This window comes from Cynoglossus semilaevis, chromosome 13 (genome assembly GCF_000523025.1).
Source record: "Cynoglossus semilaevis isolate Cse_v1.0 chromosome 13, Cse_v1.0, whole genome shotgun sequence".
Classification (NCBI taxonomy): Eukaryota; Metazoa; Chordata; class Actinopteri; order Pleuronectiformes; family Cynoglossidae; genus Cynoglossus; species Cynoglossus semilaevis.
The window spans coordinates 13,685,957-13,705,144 of NC_024319.1; the positions used below are offsets into that span (position 1 = coordinate 13,685,957).

The 19,188-nt window shown below is 41.2% G+C and overlaps 1 protein-coding gene across 2 annotated transcripts in view; it reads right to left on the minus strand.

Annotated features, from left to right (window-relative positions):
• Positions 1-603: 603 nt before the first annotated feature.
• rspo2 (R-spondin 2) overlaps positions 604-19,188 on the minus strand; it is a 54,188-nt gene continuing 35,603 nt past the window's right edge. The window contains exon 6 of one of the 2 annotated variants that reach the window (XM_008323766.3): positions 604-2,341. In XM_008323766.3, coding sequence (XP_008321988.1) covers positions 2,229-2,341 — 113 coding nt within the window. In that variant the 3' untranslated portion in view covers positions 604-2,228. The remainder of the gene's footprint in view (positions 2,342-19,188) is intronic. The other variant, NM_001319823.1, reaches the window with a different exon arrangement.

The following is a 19,188-nucleotide window of genomic DNA, read 5'->3' on the forward strand; positions in this document are numbered from 1 at the left end:
AAACCACTTTATATGGAATAGAATAGTTCAGAATAGCAACTAGAAAAATAAATAGAAACAAAAATAGAATGTCTCTGACATTTTTATGATGATTGTGCTGTTTCTACACCCTTTCTTACATTTTCAGCTTGTCAGAGAAAAAAAAAGTCTTCTGCTGCGGAAGTGGTAAGCTGTGAAAATCTATATCCTCCAGTGTGAAATATATCGTGCCATTTCAAACACCTGTTAAAGAAGTTCACTTGGAACTGCAGCATGTTTCACCTTCAGATAGAAATAGAGAAAATATACAGTGAGGTAGTTGAACATAAACAGTTGTCCCCATGAAAGCATCGTGTGTGATTTTGAGGTTAAGTGCAGGAAGACTGTGGTCGGTGTCTCTTAGGATGATATATACTCTGAGCAGTTCATCAGTTACTGTGCATCTGTACGCCGTCTGACTGGATTCTTTTTCTTTCTTTTTGTCAGGAGAAGTGATTTTACAGTTTGGAATTTGAGCTAAATTTACCATGACTTGACTTTTGTCCATGTAGGACCTTTACAGGCGTTTCTGTGTTGATTTAGGGTCCAAAGACGTGCATAGACACAGTAAGAAGAGAGAAGGGGGTGATAATAATCGTAAGTGTCACCATGAGTTGCATATTTTCAGAACATTTCTGTCTGGTGGTGAAAATGATCGAGACAGAAACTAAATCTGCTGTTTATAGCATTTAGGAGGCTTCATCAAAGTCTCTGGCTGTTTGTGAAAACTACGTCCTGAAATATTTCATAATGGATTTCCCAAATGCTTTCTTTTTGGGGTTTTTTAATCACATTCACAACTGTGAGACAAGAAAAACATCAGTTTCAGAGTTTAACCACATATATTATAACCATAGACAATAATGAAAGCTTCATCGTACAGTCACATGAAATGTAATTTAATAAAACACAATGTACACATATGCAGTCCTATGACCATACATTTGCTGGATCCTAATTATTAAAACCTAGAATTGATCAAAGCATAGTATTTTCTTTCTCTTTTCATTTTCTTTGAAACACTGGAATCAGTAGATGAGGTCAAATGAAACATAATAACAACATTTTTTGCGACATCGGACAGAAAAACTGTTGCACATGACAAAGATACGCACTGTTATGAAGGAGCTCAAAGAATATTCTCTTCGTATAAGAGAGAACAGAATGAGGCAAAAATGTCGACTGACCAAAAAAGTACAAAATCGAGTTAATAAATAATTCAAATATATACCATATAAATGAAATAATTATGTTTGCGGCTATGATTATTATTTGATTTTATTCCGTAGCTTGGTGTTACAGCCTTTGTTTGATTTCTAAAACATTTAGAACGAGTGAACGAGTCAATACTGAAAATACAGTAATAAGCTTCCAGAATTAGATAAACTATGTACACAAGTCTGATGCCATGCTAGTCAAACAACTAAATTTATTCTTTTATTTTTTTATCCACACTATACATTTAGAGCATAAAGCGGTCTGACGTAAACAGTTTGTGCTGAGAATAAAATACTTTGCAACTATGCATGGTAATTTCTTTTAATATTACTCTCAAAAATGTACATAACATAAAGGCCACACATCATGGGAACACTCTGTCTCCATTCAGAGGAACGGGTAGCTTTACATAAATATAGGAGTTGAAAATAAGTCTCTTTCAGTTTCAGATGCCATTTTCCTGTCCATCAGCATCATTTGCTTCAGCCCAAATCTCTTCTGCCCCTTTACTCTCCATCTCTTTGCCGACCCTCCGTGGTTCGACCCCCTTCCACTCCAGTCCAGTCTGAGGGCAGTTTTATGTGCCCTAAACTCTTGCACTTCCTCTTGTTACCACCATTCTCCATCAGGTTCTGTCTTCCATCAGAATGGGAAGATTAATGACACTGGATACATGATGGGAAATGAGTTCAGCTATTTGGACTTTAAGGGTCCACAAGGCAAAGCAAAGGCTGGGGTTGAGGGGAGGGGAGTCATCTGGCTGTTGACTGCAGGAGTGAGGAAGCAGCAGGAGGCAGAGACATGAAGCAAGTGTTTATTGTGTTGATAGTGACATTGTATATTAGACATATATTGTTGTGGCTGGGTCCATGGTCTGTGTGGGTAACAGAGATTAAGGGGAGGTTAGGAGTCATCGTTGGTCAAAATGTGGGTGTTGCAGCAGGAGCTTAGCAGCTTTGCGTTGGTTCTTTGTTCTTGGGCAGTTTTAGTCCTCATTGGCTGGAGCGTGCAGAGGCCAAGTGGTCACTGTGCTGGTTCTGGGCCCGAAGCCGCAGCCTTTGCTTGTTCTTCTTTTTGGGGTCTTTGGGTCGGTGCTTCACTGGGCCTGGAAGTACAAAAGCAACGGAAAAATATGGTCACAAATATTCAGTATCATCACAACCAGTGTAGAAGTACTGTGTATGCAGCGGTTTCCATAAAGGTCCTAGTTTTTAACAGACCACAACAACAACTAACATAATTGAACACTGACCGTAGAAACAGTCCAACTTTTTTTTTCACACATTGACTCTAATATTCTCATTTCGTTCAACAGAGAAATCTCATCTTACATCTTGCGGGCCAACGGGCCTTTTGGCAAGTCTCTAAATCCAAATTTGCTGCTTGAAAGTCTGCCAGCAGCTTCTGAATGGGTGTAAATAACGCTGGACCAAAAACAAAACACTTCTGCATATACTGTAGATGATCTAAGTGAATAAGCATATGGAATGAGGGAATGGCCAAACAGTAATATATATAATACAGTGTATAACCTCATTGACCCAGTCTGAGACAACTGGCAACAGTGTGGTGCTGCAATGAGCATATTTGCATTGGCTGCAGCAGCGACGGTGCTGTTTTACCCATCACTGCCTTCACACTTTAATAATAATCACTCAGACAGTTGTTCTTTGTACTTACAACCATCTGCTTATTACATACATGTTCCATGAGAAAATATAAAGCACAATTAACAGGTAAAGAGCCTGAAGTTTGGATGATTTCACTGTAGATCAGGAGAGTAGACACCAAAGGAACTCAAAGTAAACTTTGATAAGAGTGGTAAAATGTCCATGTTTGTGAGGAGCATCAGTCAGATTGTATTGAGTATCACTTTTGAAAATGTACTATTGGTTATGTTTGACAAGCAGAGCAGCTGAAAAGGAGAGTTTTAAACAGTTAATATTATATTATATTTTGAGGGAACACCACATATCAGGGTGTGCTCCAACACTCAAGACTGGAACCTCAGCCTCAAACAAAACACTTCTCACTGTCATTGCAATACAGACGGGAGATAAGTATGAGAAGTTCCATAACTTGCTTTCCGACTTGGAAAAGTCTCCCAGCCCGAGGTTAATCCATCACTTCTAAGTCTCAGAGCTACAACCTGCTTGCCAAGGCCACAAATAAGATAACGAGGTGTGAGTTCGAAATATATGGGTGTTCTGAGGAGGAGGGGGGGTTAGTGTAAGGGAATTTAAGGTAAAAATAAAATGTAACAGGAAAAAGCAATTGGGATTCTAATCGAGTGCAAAAAGAAACAAATTATGTTACAGTTCGCTAAGAGGAAGAAAACACGGGAAAATCCTGAAGGAAAAACATGGCCTGCACTGCCATCGCACTTGTTCTAGCTCTCTCTCTCTCTCTCTCTCTCTCTCTCTCTCTCTCTCTCTCATGAAAAACTTGACAGAGTATGCAAAATGTGACATTATCTCTAATTGCCTTCTCATATGCGTTGGCATTACCGTGGTCCTCTAAGCACCCCTACAAAAGACCCTGTTTCCCATCCACTGCGCCGCACTGTGAGGTTAATTTGAAAATATTCACTCATTTAAGCCGACGCGCATGAAAAAGCAAGATATTGCTTGGCTAATAAGGGTCTCTCAATGAATAATCCAGATGCATGCAAACATCAAACCATTGCAGAGCTATTTCCTGCAATTAATTTAATCTTGTTATTTTGAGTCACGTTGCCGATTTGAGCCATGGCAGTAAAGCTTCTCGCTCACACAGTTCCTTGTAAAAGTCTTTGAAAACGACAGCCACACCTCTTCCATCAAACACCAGCCCTCCGACTGAATGATATTACAGAAGGACTCTGTGCACTTGCTTTGCTGATGCCACTTGAGATTTCTTGCATGACTTATGGTATGATAATGTTTGTTAAAGCAAATTTGGAGCTAAAAGGCATTTGGCCCACAGGTCCCGTTTCCTAATTGCGCCTAAAAGAGGTAATTTTAGTCTAAACAGTGTTGCTAGGTGCTTGATAAACAGGGCTTTGGGTGCAATCATCTTGAGTTGAATTACATTTGACAGCAATAAAGTACTGTGTGCCGCCTTAAAGTACATCTGCAACGGGCAAAACCTCTCCGGGCAATTTCTTGGACAAATTTAAAAAGAAAAAAACTCGTACGTTTACAGCAATTGCTGAAAACACAATACATGGTGTTAGGTTACATTTTTTTAGGTTAAAATGTGGTTTCCCAGGCTACTTCAGGTTGGGATCTGAGAAATTTAAATTTAAGCGGTTCTTCACTTTAAAAACAGCATGCACCACACACAGAGGTGCTTAGGTGCAAGAAATACTTGTTTACATGAATAAAAGGCCTTTGCATGAAGGCAGGAAATTGCTGCTGGGTGTTCATGATCTCTGAGGTGTAAGAGAGTATCTCATTAGAACAGTCGCATGCTGCACAGAGCGACACATGCCTTATGAATATTTGAGCAAATTTAGCAGATTTATTTGACATATGTTTATAGTACAAAACCCGGTTTCTTCTATATACTTAACAAAAGTGTGCTGTTTTAAATTTAAAAAAAAAAATTGACTGGCCAGCCTGCAGTCCGGGATCTATCTTATTTCTAAAAAGGCTGGAACATAAAATGAAGTATCATCTAGTGGTAAATTTACCTTTTTTTTTTAATCTGTGAAAGCAAGTAATGATGTCATGTTAAAACTTAATAAAAATAAAATTTGATTGTTTTGGTTCCATCTTTCACCACATTTTAGACCCTAGTCCTAAAGTAAAAGAGTCATGTTGACTGGTGCACAGACTTGAATGCTAAACAAACACAATTTGTTCCAGATATTCATCCATAAGCTGAACTCTGTTTTTTTCCAGTCCTCTCTACTAAATTGCAGCCTTACCAGATCCTGGATATTATAAATACGCTGAATAGCAATCAGTAGTACTGACTCTGCTGGAGGCAAAACTTTGCTCATCAAATGCTTTCACTCACCCTTGAAGTTTTGTGTGGTCTATGTAACTGTTTTTAAAAAATAAAAACTTCAGATATAACAACAGGGTTTCCAGCTTCTACTTAAATTATGTCAAGATTTGTGAAATATTTCTCTATCATATTTCATAACCCAGTTTCAATGATGACAGCTAGGGGGCAACCAATCCCCACATAAGTCCCAATTGTCTGATAGTTCCACTATGATGATCACTACCATATCTACCCAAGAACTCCATTCTGTTCCTCCTCAGGGAACTGTATGGGCACTCCACACTGAGCTTTCATCATTTCATATTTACAGCCATTGTAATCACTTAAGCTGATTACTAGAGTTCACAGAGGAAACAGTTTAATTTGCCTGGAAAGAAATGATTAAAACATCTCAACTGCTCTCCAACCCAAGAACAAATTCACAAATCTTCCAGGATGTAAAGATAACTTTGTCTTGGAAGACACAGAAGGATTTGGGCTCCTTTTCACTCTTTGTTTTGCCTTGTCACTGTCACAGTACGGTTCAAATTAAAAGAGATATAGCTTTTATCAACAACTTAAATCCTTCTTTATCCTTTTTTTCCATTCTGGCTGCATTTCTTATTGCTACGTCAAGCCATGGTTCTGCCAATGTTTAGTTTTTCCCTCAAAGATAACATCTCCCTCTTCCAGCTTGACATTTGAAATTAAAAGTAAATTAAACAAACAAACAAAAATCTCAACAGCCAATCAAAATGTTTTGTTTTTCCTGAATCAGAAGCAGAGTCTGTGGTGGGGCTGTTGTTTACTGCTGTCAAAAATGACCCCAGTAGAATCCTTTCATATATACGTGCTCAAATATGGCCGCGCTTGCATGTGAGGAACACCCACAGCTGTGTGTAAGAGCAAAACTTCAGGCCTCCGTGTCACCTTTAAGCGCTTCAGAAACACTTATTTTTTATGTTTCAGTTGCCAAACCAGGGAGCAAAAAATATTACACTCCTTTGCACGCACTGTGGTGGAACGTTCCTCAATAACGTCTCCAAGCGAAGCATGATCTACAGCGTTTTCCTTTCCCTCCCCATCACTCTACTTCTCCCCTTCCTCTCCGTTTCCCTGTGATGCTATTTAAGGCTATGAACAATAATAGAGCTCACAGCGCGGTGAGGATCCAGCAAAGAGTTAAGCACTATTGTACATATCATATTATTAGGCCTGTACTCCTGAATACTATCTCTTTGCAGAGCAGCAACCTGACTACATGTCCAACTGCCCTGAAAGATAATCAGTCAAATCCATATCCAGGGGAAAAGAAGCCAAAGCTCTCATGGTCTGTGTCAGCACTAATATTTTTGTTTTGGAAGAAAATAGAACAAAATCAAGGAAATAAACATGAACTCTACATATGTTTTTACATATGGAGAAGTATCGTGGAGGATATGTGTAATTGTAGATGTTACCCAGGCTGAAGCGGAAAATATTTTTTTTGTGCCTGTGCTAAAAATGGGTAAATCCTTTTGTTACACTGTGATTACAGAGGCCATGACCTCTTAAAAAAAAACAAAAAAAAAACAAAAACAAAACAGCAGGGCACCGACAGTCAGCACAGGCCAAGTGATTTCATCCACTCACGGCCCCGTCGTCATGGGAAGAACTCAAGGCATAATCTTATCTCCATTGCTTGCGGTTTGAGGAAAATCAATGTGTGACCTCGAGGAGGCATTAAGACATACGGTAAATGGGATCCTACACTGCTGAAAACTGTACCCCACTCTCCTGTTAACCCCTTCCCTCTGCTCAAATGCAGACAGTCAATAATTTTCATCAGCAGGGCCAAACAGAGGGGGCAGACACAAAAGATCCAAACAATTTTGAAGAAGATTTTGAAGAAGTGGACTTAAGGAAGGTAAAGCTGGATTTTTTTTTTTTCATTTTTCATCGGCTCGTCTTTTTCATAAACAAGCCAAACGGAGGCCATTATTTGTGAGAGAAGGAGAGAACTGCCGGCGCCAGTGAGATTTGATTTCAGTGGCAGAAATTGGATTAGCAGCCATTAAGGGCCTCCTCACACATACATTTATAATGCTGTGAAGGAGAAAGGATCTGTAGCCCAGCCAGCGCTCTTGTAACTCACACACTCTTCTGTCTGGGAAAAAGGGGAACAGACTCTGACACTGATCTATGCCGCTGCCGGTGTCAAACTGAGTTTTCCTTTAATTTAAAGTGGGGACACTGCTGCTTGACCTCGAGTGACCTGCAGTTAATTAAGCCTAGGTGCAGAGTTGGGCCAAAAGTTCTGATCTTGCTCAGTGCTGCTGTTTCTGCAACTGAAAGATTTGACGTTTCAGAAATAGGAGAACATGATACAAAGGAAAATAATGCTGATGCGTTCAGAGAAAAAGACAGAAATATGTAAGAGATCCAGACAAAGAGAAAAGGTGTTTTGTTACTGCAACAGAGACACAGTTGTCAGATGTGAAAGGAAAAAAAGAAGCCTTTTGACAGCAAGAACAATCATTTACATGAAGCTCATCCTGCCAAACGACTGACAAGGGGCTCTCTGCACAGCATCACTTCGCCCTAACAAGGTTACTCTGGATCCAAGGGTACTATGGATCACACTCTGTCATTCACTCTGTCATACCGTCATTCCCCTTTTTCCTCGTGCTCTGCTTACTATCACCGAACTGCTACGCGAGAATGATTTAAAACATACACATTCCGATTTTAAAAGCTAATGTTGGGATTAGGTCGGTCATTATTTTCCCATCAATATTCAGGCGGAGCATCTGCACGCGGAGATTAAAAAAGCAGGTTAGCTTGTTGCTCTCCCGCTCCTCCATGCTTCGTTTCCCTGACAGTAAGTTAAAGGGAAAACCCAACTCTGAGATTAATGTCTCCAGGCACAGAAGCCCCAGCAAAACATACATAACTGGCCTGGTGATTAATAGTCGAGCTGGTCAGTGCAGACAGCAGTCTTTTTCCCCTCGGAGAAAGGTCAATCACACCAGTAAGAAGCAGCCACAGCAGGCTAGAAGGTTTAACAACCCATCATGACCCAGTTGTCCTTACCCATTTCAGTTGTCCGCTCACAAGTCATAGTCATACTGAATACTGCATTTAACAACGTGAAAACGGTTTCCTCGTGCTCTTCTGGTGACCATCCGAGGAGTAAATGTCTAAAGACAAGCTATTAAGTTGAAACTTTTAGAGTTTTCTTTTTAATATCTAAAAATAGCTTCACATTGTTATCTTCAAAGTACAGATTGCAAAATATGGATGGGTATCGCCACGTCTCGATTGTCCAATCCCTGACATGTACAGCAGTAGTCCTGGAAAAACGTACAAGGAAGAAAATGTTCTAAGACAAATAATTTCACACAACTTCCAGTTTCATTAACTTGTGTTAATGTGTGTTGAAATGCTTTGACAAACTCTACATCTTTGTCAAGCATTGAGCTATGATACAACTTTCAATGATGTTAATATTGATCAAAGCTTTGCAATTGGTTTTGATTTCATTTGTTTTTCTTTTCCTCAAAATATAAAGAAGATTTTAAAAGAACTCAATTTCAGTCCCAGATGAGGTAAAGAAACAGGAGGTGACATGGTGCAAAGACAATGATTCTCTGATGGAAACATCGCTTTCGCAAGGGTTTAGATAGATTTTTTGAATTTATCTTTGTATTTGTTAATGAAAATAAATTATAGGGCTAGGATGTGAAATCCATTTTCTGCTTGTCAGGCATTAGTTTCTGGGTTCAATTCAACCTAGTCTGAAATCACAGGTTGTGGAATACTGCTCTAGTGACCTCTGGAGGGAAAAGCCAAAAGTGATTTCATTTCACTTGAAATGTATAATGAGTAAAAGTCTCCAAATTTGGTACATGGATTTAGACAAATATTACCAAATACAATCCATGACACCTTACATCTTGTTAACCGTTGTGTTCTCACACATAACTGATATTAACAACAATTTAAATAAAAAACCTTAAACATTGTAGGCGTCATTTCTCTTAAGCTTCAGCTGTTCTGGCCCATACACTTCTATGTCTCTAATGGTGGATGAGAAAATGGGTCACAAACAGGAACAGAGGAGTTCCTGTTTCCATATTTATGTGGAAAACACCATTGCCTCTCCAACCTACATGGCAACAACCAACCGTAAGGTTTTCATATAACCTTCAAATCAAACATATTAATGCCTCTCTGTAACTGCAGTGAGCAGATGCCTCGTCCTGAGACAAGTCAGCTACATTTCATCATCTCAGCGGTGAAGTGGTTCAGCCATTATTTCTAAATATCTGGTGGAGGCAGCAGACATGGGGAAGAAGAAATGAGGTCTGAGGAATTAAATCACATGACGTGATATGGTTTTTCTGGGCAATGACATCCAGCCAACTCTTACAGTTTTACCACTTCCATCTCAAGCTGCCAAAATATGAAGACTTATAGTTTATCATTTATGTGGACACTTGTGTGCAAACTGATCAACGGCAGGTCTTTTTGTGGTCCCTTGATATTGAACACGAGTTACTCATCACTTTTTTGTTTTTTTTAGTTAGGTCTGTTTACTGATCAGTGTTGATTTTCTTCTGCCACTCAATGCATCCCTGTTGTGTTGAAGTGGGTTAATACGGTGTTATGAGGCTAACGTCATCAGGCAGGCAGTGAGCAGGCATCAGGACCGGCCTGCTGACGCTGATGCGTCTCTAAACCGCAGGACTCAGAGAGAAGTGAGCGGCCTCCACTGCGGTCTCCTATCTTCCCAGACTGACTCATCGACACATCTGGGCCTAAGTATACAGGGGGCTCTCCTGCCCCACGGGTACTTGGGATAAATTAAGGATAATTAGCTTTAGTTTACTTTAATGAATGGCTTAATGTTGTATTTCATTTCTGATGAAAAAAAATATATAAAGCTCAGCACTTATCAAAGGGAGGCCCCTCGCTAATCCTACTGGAGGCGTGCTGTTACTGCGGCTCTGTTTGTTTTTTATATTTGTTGTATGTACAAGGCCGAGGCAGAGTGAGCTGAAGATAACTGCAGCATACGAGGGTGTGGTTTTAAAATGTGACCGCAGATCCACAGCTCAGGAAACCTGCTGTGCTCCACAGTAGTACATTCATCATCCCAGTTAGAAAGTTAACGCAGATGTGAACTCTGTTTTTCTTTACATTTAAATACCAAAAGATCTCAGCACTCCACTTTGATTTCCATATCTTACAAATCAAGATGAGTTCTCTTTACAGGCTTTGATCCATCTTATAACTCCCATATGCTGTGATATAATGCAAGAAGTGTATAGCTGAGTTACGATACTCATCAATCTTTGTGTCCCGTAAGTGTATTGCATGAGGCTGATGAAAGTATTCCTGTTCCACAGACACCAGATTGGACTTTGAATTTATTTCTTCTATCCAATCTTTGATGAGAAGCTCCTCTTGAGAGTTTTTTTTTTCTTTTTTTTTTTTTTTTTTTGCCCCACATTGACATCTATACGTTGATTACTTATCTGAACAGCATGGTACAGTTTATCATCTTTGCACTGCTACTGTGAACTACAGCTAATAAAAGCCTGACAGTTCCGTTTAGTGTTAATACACTTCACCTTGTCCTTATCGTGGCAGCTCGGTCATGCCCTCCCTCAACTAATAAATGAAACACATTCATGTTGTGGACCAAGCCAATCCTCTACCCATTAATACAATAACATTCACCAGGGTTAACCTGGTAAATACACCTCAGACTGGGGCCACCGATATGATAACATTTTACACAAAAAAAAAGTTATTATTTACGTGAGCAAATAAAATCTCATTGCAGTACAGTCTGTCCCTCAAAGAACATCAGTACAATTGAAACATGACAATAACAAGCACTACAAATTGTCGAAGTTGTCAGAAACAACTGTGCTGTAGACGGTGTGGAAATCTCTACGGTGCATGTGTAAAAACTACATTAAATGTAGAGTAAGTTATGAAACTCTTGGTGTCAGGGTCCCTCAGGAAAGCACATCACTGAAAGCTATCCATAACCAAACCCTTTTATATCTTATTTCTGCACAAGTCTCCCTGTTACATACTTAGAGAATCCCAAGAGGAAATCTCTCACATGTTTGGATATGGAGCACAACTGTCCCAAAACAGGACCAGGTCCTAACAAGCAGGGAGCCAAGCTAAGTCAGACGGGCTTAGACACCAAAACAGAGACAGGGGCCATCGGGATCAGACTGTTATCCCTGTGCGGTGGTCATTGATGAGGGAATCAAGCCCGGCCAGCACTTTTTGTTGTCTTTGAGTGTTCCACTAACTCTCAGAGGACACTGTTGTTCACACTTCTCTGATGGTCCGTGGGAGTGAACATATTTTTTGATATAAATAGTTCATAGAAAGTGAGGGTAGTGGGGGTGGGTGGTGGTGAGGGTTGATTGGCTGTGGGTCTTTGATGTATCCCCAGAGATCCTGTTGCACAGCCACAGAGGTAAAGCCAGTGCAGGAAGGGTCTGATCCTTTCTAAGGCCTGTGCTGCATCAAACACTTGTTAGGCACAAGGCAGACAGACAGCTGAGTGGCTCTGACAGATTTGATCACAGGGCAACGAAAGTCCCCGCCACTCCAATACCACCGTCAAAGTTACCACTCTGGACAATAATCCCCCTTCCACTCACTTAAAAGACAAACCCAGACCTTTGTGGCATATGGCAGATATTTCCCTCTTGTTTTTCACTGTGTATGATTACAGTGCAATTTAACGGTCATTTCAGGGTCTCACCTCCCAGAGCAGAGGTCTGGAGACTCCAGAAGGCAACAGCATCTGCCAGACATGTAGGGGAAGTGAAACGAATCAAATCAGAGAGAGAGTTAAGCTCCTACTAATCCCAGGGAGTTGTCTCAAGGCCTCGACGGAATCACAGTCCTGAACCTTGCCCACTAGTGCACGCATATGATACCTGAGTTTAATGGCAACATCCATTCAATTATGTTGTGAGAATGTCCTTGGAGAGCAATAAGGCAATTATTATCTCACATGACAAATGACTGACAGGCACAATTTCACCAGTTACATTTTAATTAATATGCTTGTCAATGATTTCAGCACGTCGGCCTCCAAACACCAAAATTACTTGTCATGTCAATTAGAATTTCAACCATTCAAAATTACAGTTGAGTGCAGAATGTCCTGCATAAAAAATTAGACTCTGTCACCACTAAAAGTGAAATATTTCCTTAAAGCCGCTTGGTGTTTCTTATGTTATGACTCGATAAAACCACCCATTCATTGTAAAGGTGTACATTTCAGGAAGTAAAGGAACTTAAACAGGGGTTTAAGGAAAAGGAATATGGTTATAGGATTGTGACCGCAGTGTTGTCGGGTTGTGGTGTGTTTGCATGCAGCAGAAACTACTATGGTCCCAGGTTCCAGTTCACTGCTCCTGTTTCACAGATGAGTTAAATACAGAGGATCAGTTTGTTGTTTGTGTCCAAATATGTTTTTTTCTCCCATAGTTGTCAATAACTTGGTGATTCATAGTAGGGTTCTTTGATTGCCGTTAGTACTGGTGTCAAAGGTTTTGTTTGCAAAAATCTGTAACAAAACTGGTTAGCTATCTGTAGAATTGGCATCTTTGCTTCTTAAAGGAGACATGAATAACCTCTGACATCATCCAGTGTTGTGTTAGGTACAGTCGGCTGGATGTGGTTTTATTTTTCTTTGCACCCACTCCTGTATTTGTAACCTTTAGTTCACACACAAACACACAGATGTAAACACAGGCTTCAGCCAGCAGGCCTATACTTGTTGTCTTGTTGTGTCTGCATGTCTGAACACTGGGTCCTCACACTGGACGTGAGTGGGTCAGACGCCTTGGCTTCTGTCTGAATCATCAGCTGTAATTAGAAGCTGTGATGTCTAGAAGAAGAGGAGAGGTGAGGAGAGCAGAGGAGAGTTGTCTTTGTTGGCTTAGCCAGTGCAACTGTTAACCAGATGTTTTCACACTCCCCTGATCGATTTCTAGCCTTCCTTCCTTCCTTTCTGCCTAAGCCAGACCGCTGGAGAGGGAGGACTCCTGCACAGGCAGCGCTGCTTCCAACAATGTGTGCCACGCGAACACATCCCTCTCTCTGTGGCATGCTCATTGTTTCTGGAGCAGCCTCACACTGTAATACTTCACAGAAAGTATCATTTGGCGACTAGACACGAAGAGTTTGGAAACAGGGATGAGGAAAGAAGTGGATGTTGTGGTGACCTGCTCTGCCCGTGAGGTCTGTTTTATTGTTTGTGTCTTTTACATGCTTCTTACACCCAGGTTTAAACGTGTGCACGTGCACGTATGTTTGTATGCTTCCTGGTCTGATTGGAGATGAAAGAGCTCACAGCCCACAGAAGAGCTGGCAGCAGTGCTGGGTCGGAGGTCTGGCAGACAGGGAGAGGAGGTGCTGCACTCTGAGCAGCTCCTGTCATCTAAATATGAGGTGATAAACTCTGAACTGGGTTAAAATAAAAAATAAAAATCTGGACTTTGGGAAAACTGAAAACAGATGACACTTTGCACCTTTTGATTGGAAACTCTGCTTCCAAAAGTCTGATAAGGCTAAAAGAAAACACTCATAGAATGTAACAACAGTGTTCGAGACTAGATGTGAACCATATTGGAAAAACTTAAGTATTTATGAAATGCTTCATGCGGGTTTTATCAGGGTCTAAAGCTGTTTTCTGGAATTCTTTGGCCGAACACGAGATCATCTCTTTAAAATATGATTCAGTAGATCATTGTTTCCCAAAGACTGGGAAGACTGGGTCGCAAGAGATTTTTTGGGGGGTTGTTTTGGTTGCATGTTTCCCTGAAGTTTACAAATAATGTCTATTGAGTTGGATCGCAAAGGTTTGTGAATTTTAAAATATGGGTTCCCAGAAAACAATTTTGGGTAACACTGCAGTAGATGAACGATCTAAACTTCATGGAGGCCAGGAGTCTATCTCCTATGACAGTGTTGTAATTTGTGCAAAACAGCACCTGGAAAAGTAATTGTTTAATAGACACTAACACTTCTCAAACAAATCTGTGCCTCAATGAGGTCTTCATATATATGTGACTACCTCTTCCTATGTACCGATAAGTCCAGTGTAGCTTTGGAGCCAAACTTGAAACTGTGGATTCCATTGCCATTGCGTTCACGAAAGTGTACCCACTTTTTTTCTAAATGGGGTTTGTAAGTAAACAACTGTTCACTGTGGCCGGACCTCCAGTACATCACAAGTGGACAACATTAGCTTGTAGTCATTGCATATTTTATTAAACACAGAGAACTGCGGCATGTCTGTCGAGGCCCCACTTCAAAGATTTAATCACAAGCTGTTGCCATCCATCCCTGTTAAGACACACACTGCTGCCGTGTCTCAACTGCAGTAAAAAAATCACGGGGTGTAACAGAACAAACTCTCCATCAAGGCGAGGTTCACTGATGGTCTGTGTAACAGCCATGACCATGTCATTGGCAGGATCCGCCCGTATAATGCACAGCGGGGGAATAGCTCCCATTTACAGGGGCATGAAACATGAAAACATTCCGCTCTAGTACAGTATCTCCCCCACCCTTTTCCCCCACTAGTTTGCTGCCACTTTGTTTGTTTGTGTACGTCTGTTTTTGATAGGGCTGTTGATGTCGAGGCCATATGTCTCATTTCCTCTGCCAGAAAATGATAGCGGAAGCCACACAACCAGCACAGTGTTCCTTCTCTTTGGTGTAGTCACACTCTCAGCAGCAGACTGTGCAAAGTCACCCAGGTTGTCAAAATTGTATATGATTGATGAAAGTGAAAGATGAGTGTCATCATTTTGCCTTAGCAGCTGCAATAATGTTGAATGTAACTCATATAGATGAGTGTATCTGCCAGATTGGATTTATAGCCAGGAGACAATCCACAGTGAGTCACACGAATAGAAGCTAATGTGTGTACATGAAAGTACAGAACACAGTTCATCAATGCCACAAATCTAATGAGCAAAAGAGTGTGAAAAAAGGGCCTTGCCCTCCTCTTTCTTCCTGCATGGAAAAGACCAGATGACAATATTGTGGATTATGGAGCCCCAGAGTGAGTGGCACTGACCCCTCCTTTTCCATCCCTCCACCCCCTGGTCTTTGAAAGGCCTCCACATGTTTATGGCTCATGCCTGTGGTATGACGATGGATTCTCCATATAAAAGCCAGCAGGATCATGGGGTGTTTCAAATATTGCTCTCTGAAGGCAGTTGCTGACAAAATGACAGCATCCATATTTATTTTGGTCAAAGAGTCGGGGCACTTAGTGGGTAGTTAATCAGAACCCTCCCCTTAAACCGTTCCCCCTTAGCCTCAGTAAGAAATGTGCCCAGCACATAGAAAATCTCAGTGATGACTGGTAAAGACTTTCTCCTCCGGTGGAAGATTGAGCTCTGTTTAACTGCACAAGAGACAGAAATTGCAATCCCAACGTTTGGTTAGGAATATCAGTCTAAGGCAAGTGTTGATTGGCCGTCCAAACACACGTCTTGATAATCAATTTTCATCTGGTTATGGCGGGGAGAAATAAAACATGAGCGCGCCGAGAACTTGTGTTAATTTGTGACTGTGACCACAGCGCTGACCATAACTGCCATTGGCACTGGGATGCTGTACGTGGCCAAGTCAATGACTTGTTGATGTGTCTTTCCTCCTTACCCATACCTCACTGCAGCACAGTGCTAAGCCTCCAAAGCACTTTGTCAGATCGGCTTTTATAGCTTTCACCGTTGTGTGTACAGCATGGGGAAATCATCAGTCGCATTTTCCTCATCAAAACCAAATGAGGGCATTATTTAATTTAATTAACGAGTGCTGCAGGCCTGAGAATTTGATTCTGGGGGTGTCGGCTGTCCTAGTCAGACGCCAGCACAGTGTGGGTGTCCGAAGCCAGGCCATACTTACTGTCCAATGGCGGCAGGATACCTCTAAGGCCTTTTCACAGCTACTGTGTGAGCCCCTACAGAGAAGCCTTATTAAATGAAGATTAAGCCGTTGCTCCTCCAGTCACAACAGGCTGCAGTGTGAGGCACACATAATCACTAAGCCAGGGTGACTGCCAATTAGCCCTCTCCCTCTGTCCTGGGAAAATACTCTGTTCTAGGCTCCCGCTGGCATGGCGGACTGATCTGGATTGTTAATGATATTACCCAGGCCAGAGATCGCCGTTAATCATCAACTGTCAAATCAGAGCAGGAGTGGTGATCTGGCTACCAACCCCCCTATCCAGTTTGGTGTCATTCAAGATACCACAGTAGACAGATAATAACTGGAACAACTACACTGGTACGACTACATTTTAACTAGAGTTGAGTGACAGCTCAGGTGACATCCAATTCTGTTTAGACAATGAGAAGATTCCCCATCAACATCAAGTTGAAAGCATGTGTTTGTAAAAAACAGGCCTTATGTAGCGGGACTCACAAAAACACATCCAGGAAGATGTTTGGATGTTGATTTCCAAGTCAAACACAGTCCAGACTCAGATGTGATCACACTCAGTGCGGAACTAAAATGTTCAGGAGTGAATAGTATCTTTTGCCAGTGCTTAAACCTCTTAGCCTGGTGATTATAATCACCCAAAATATGTGGCATCCTTTTATGCACGTGCATGTGCTTCAGCGGTTCACTCATATGATAAGACTGCCAGGAATCAGCTTTGTTTTTGGTGTTCTGACTGGTCTGCATTACAGACGAGGCAGTTGAGCTTCCTCAAACGCAGCTCTGAAGCAATCGCTCTTGTGCTGCGCATTGTTTTTACAGGAGCAGCAACTCTTCAGCAGATGGGTTGCAGACGGTGAGGACCAGGAGGGCACGGTTCTGTGGACTCACCACAGGCTTTAGACAGAACCTGGCGTAAATCCCTTCAGTCAACCGAATCTTTCTGGGATCTGGTCGTTTCAGGGTGGTTCACGGTTCACTGTGGTCCTCTACATCAGGCTGTAGGTTGTGGTATAAATTAAACAAATGTTGGCTTCTCTGTCACATCCAACTGCCTTATGTAACAGGGAGACTGAGAATGTGCTGCGGTACGAGGTCCCTGAAGGTCCCTGAATGTCTTCGTTCAGTTCAAGAAAATTAACCAGAAATCTTAACTGGGCTCCTGAACATGTTTTCAGTCAAACTGATCTTCATTGATCTGTAAAAGCAGGGTCATGAATGTCCTTCTAATATCAGTTCCAATTTTGCTACGCTATAAAATTTTTACTAGTCATAACTTTATATAGCTCTTCTCAGCGGGTAACACAGCCGTTAGGACAGCGTCTACATGAAAGCTGTCAGAATGTAGCTGTGACTGTATTAGCTCATGTCTTTGTCCTCTCTCCCTCCCAGATCAGGGACAACATTAGGACACGTTTCAAAGGTTTCCTTTTTTATACTTGTCCTTGTCTTTTATTTTTTAATTTCCTGACAAAAGGACAGAAATAATTCGTTTTGTTAATTTCTTTACCTTGAGAAATTTCTACTTTACTTTTTGGCCATTGCTATTGCAACACATATCTGTTTGTAAGCCAGTGAATGTTGACAGGGGGCTGCTGAGGGGATTCTGGGGAGAGAATAACTTAATGGCATCAATATGGAACAGGCGAGCAGTGGAGTGTAGTCACTCGTCTTACCTTTCCCTTCCTTTCATGCCATCCTTTTAGAAGCAGAGAGTTGGGGGAATTGTCAATAATGAAACCACAGTACTGGTAAACACGAAACATGCAGCCCCTTGCCCAGCAGGGGGTGCTCTGAACATCTTAAATGCCCTGTTGAATTAATTGAATTGCAAAGGGAACATTGCTTTGCACTTTTAGTGGCTTGACTGTGAGATTTACTTTTGTGTGATACTATTCCAGTACAATATTTAGGCTTTGAGATATTCTAAGATGCAACACTAAGAGAGACAAGCAAGTTTTCCCACAAAATCAATATTTTCAGAAAGCAGCTGAATAGAAAGAAAAATATGTGAAAATGTACATATTTCAGTCATGTCATCTGTGTTTTTGGTGCCAAATAGCTCACAGTAATCAGACACGTCAATCCTGTCATTTTATCCTATCACTGAAATACTAAAAAAAAACAACAAACATTCTTTATATGTCTGTGTATCTGTGCTATGTGCCATGACATCATGGCTGTCTCTCTCAGTGTGTATAGTACACAGGGATTAGGTCTTTCCATGTGAAGGAAGGAAATGAAGAAAAAGTCCATGTGACTCGTCCTAAGCCGGCGTGTGAGGATGTGACAATGATATCCAGTGTAATTTAAACACGTAGATATGTAGAAGTGAAAGCCAGGCTGATGAGATAAGCATTACCATATATAGCGTCCACCTCCATATGGCTGCTTCCTATTTCCTGTGTCCATTTAATCCACAGCATGTTTACAGCCTGCAGTTATATAATCTGTGTCCAGTGACAAGAAGAGCTGAGAAAAATGCCTGTTTTTAGAAACCCTGAGTCGAGTCATTACCACCGGCGTGGTCAACAATACTGGAAGCAGTATTTTGATATGACAGAACAATCCATGCATTGAGGTCACTTTTCCAAATTCTATTTAAAGATGAAAACGAGCATATTGCGTTGCAATGTTTGCAGCACATGGAGTGGGTCGCATGCAATGTCCTCTGAAATGTAAAAGGTTACATCTCACTGTAAAATAATCCCTGTTGTTCTGCAGCCTGTCTGAGGAACGTATGAACTCCATCATCCCTGTGGTGCTACCACTTCCTGATCACCTGAATTTCACAGTGAGGCCTCTTCTCCCATTAGACTGTTCTCTATTATGCCTCAGGGTAACTGATTATTTTACAATGTCAAGTAAGTCAAGTCTCCCGGGTGACGCTACTGGATTTGTGGAGTGGTGTTTTATTTTATTTTTTAGTTTTAGTTCCCTCTAACTTAAGATTTCATTTTAAGTAATAACTATTCAAACTGAGTAGTTTGCATT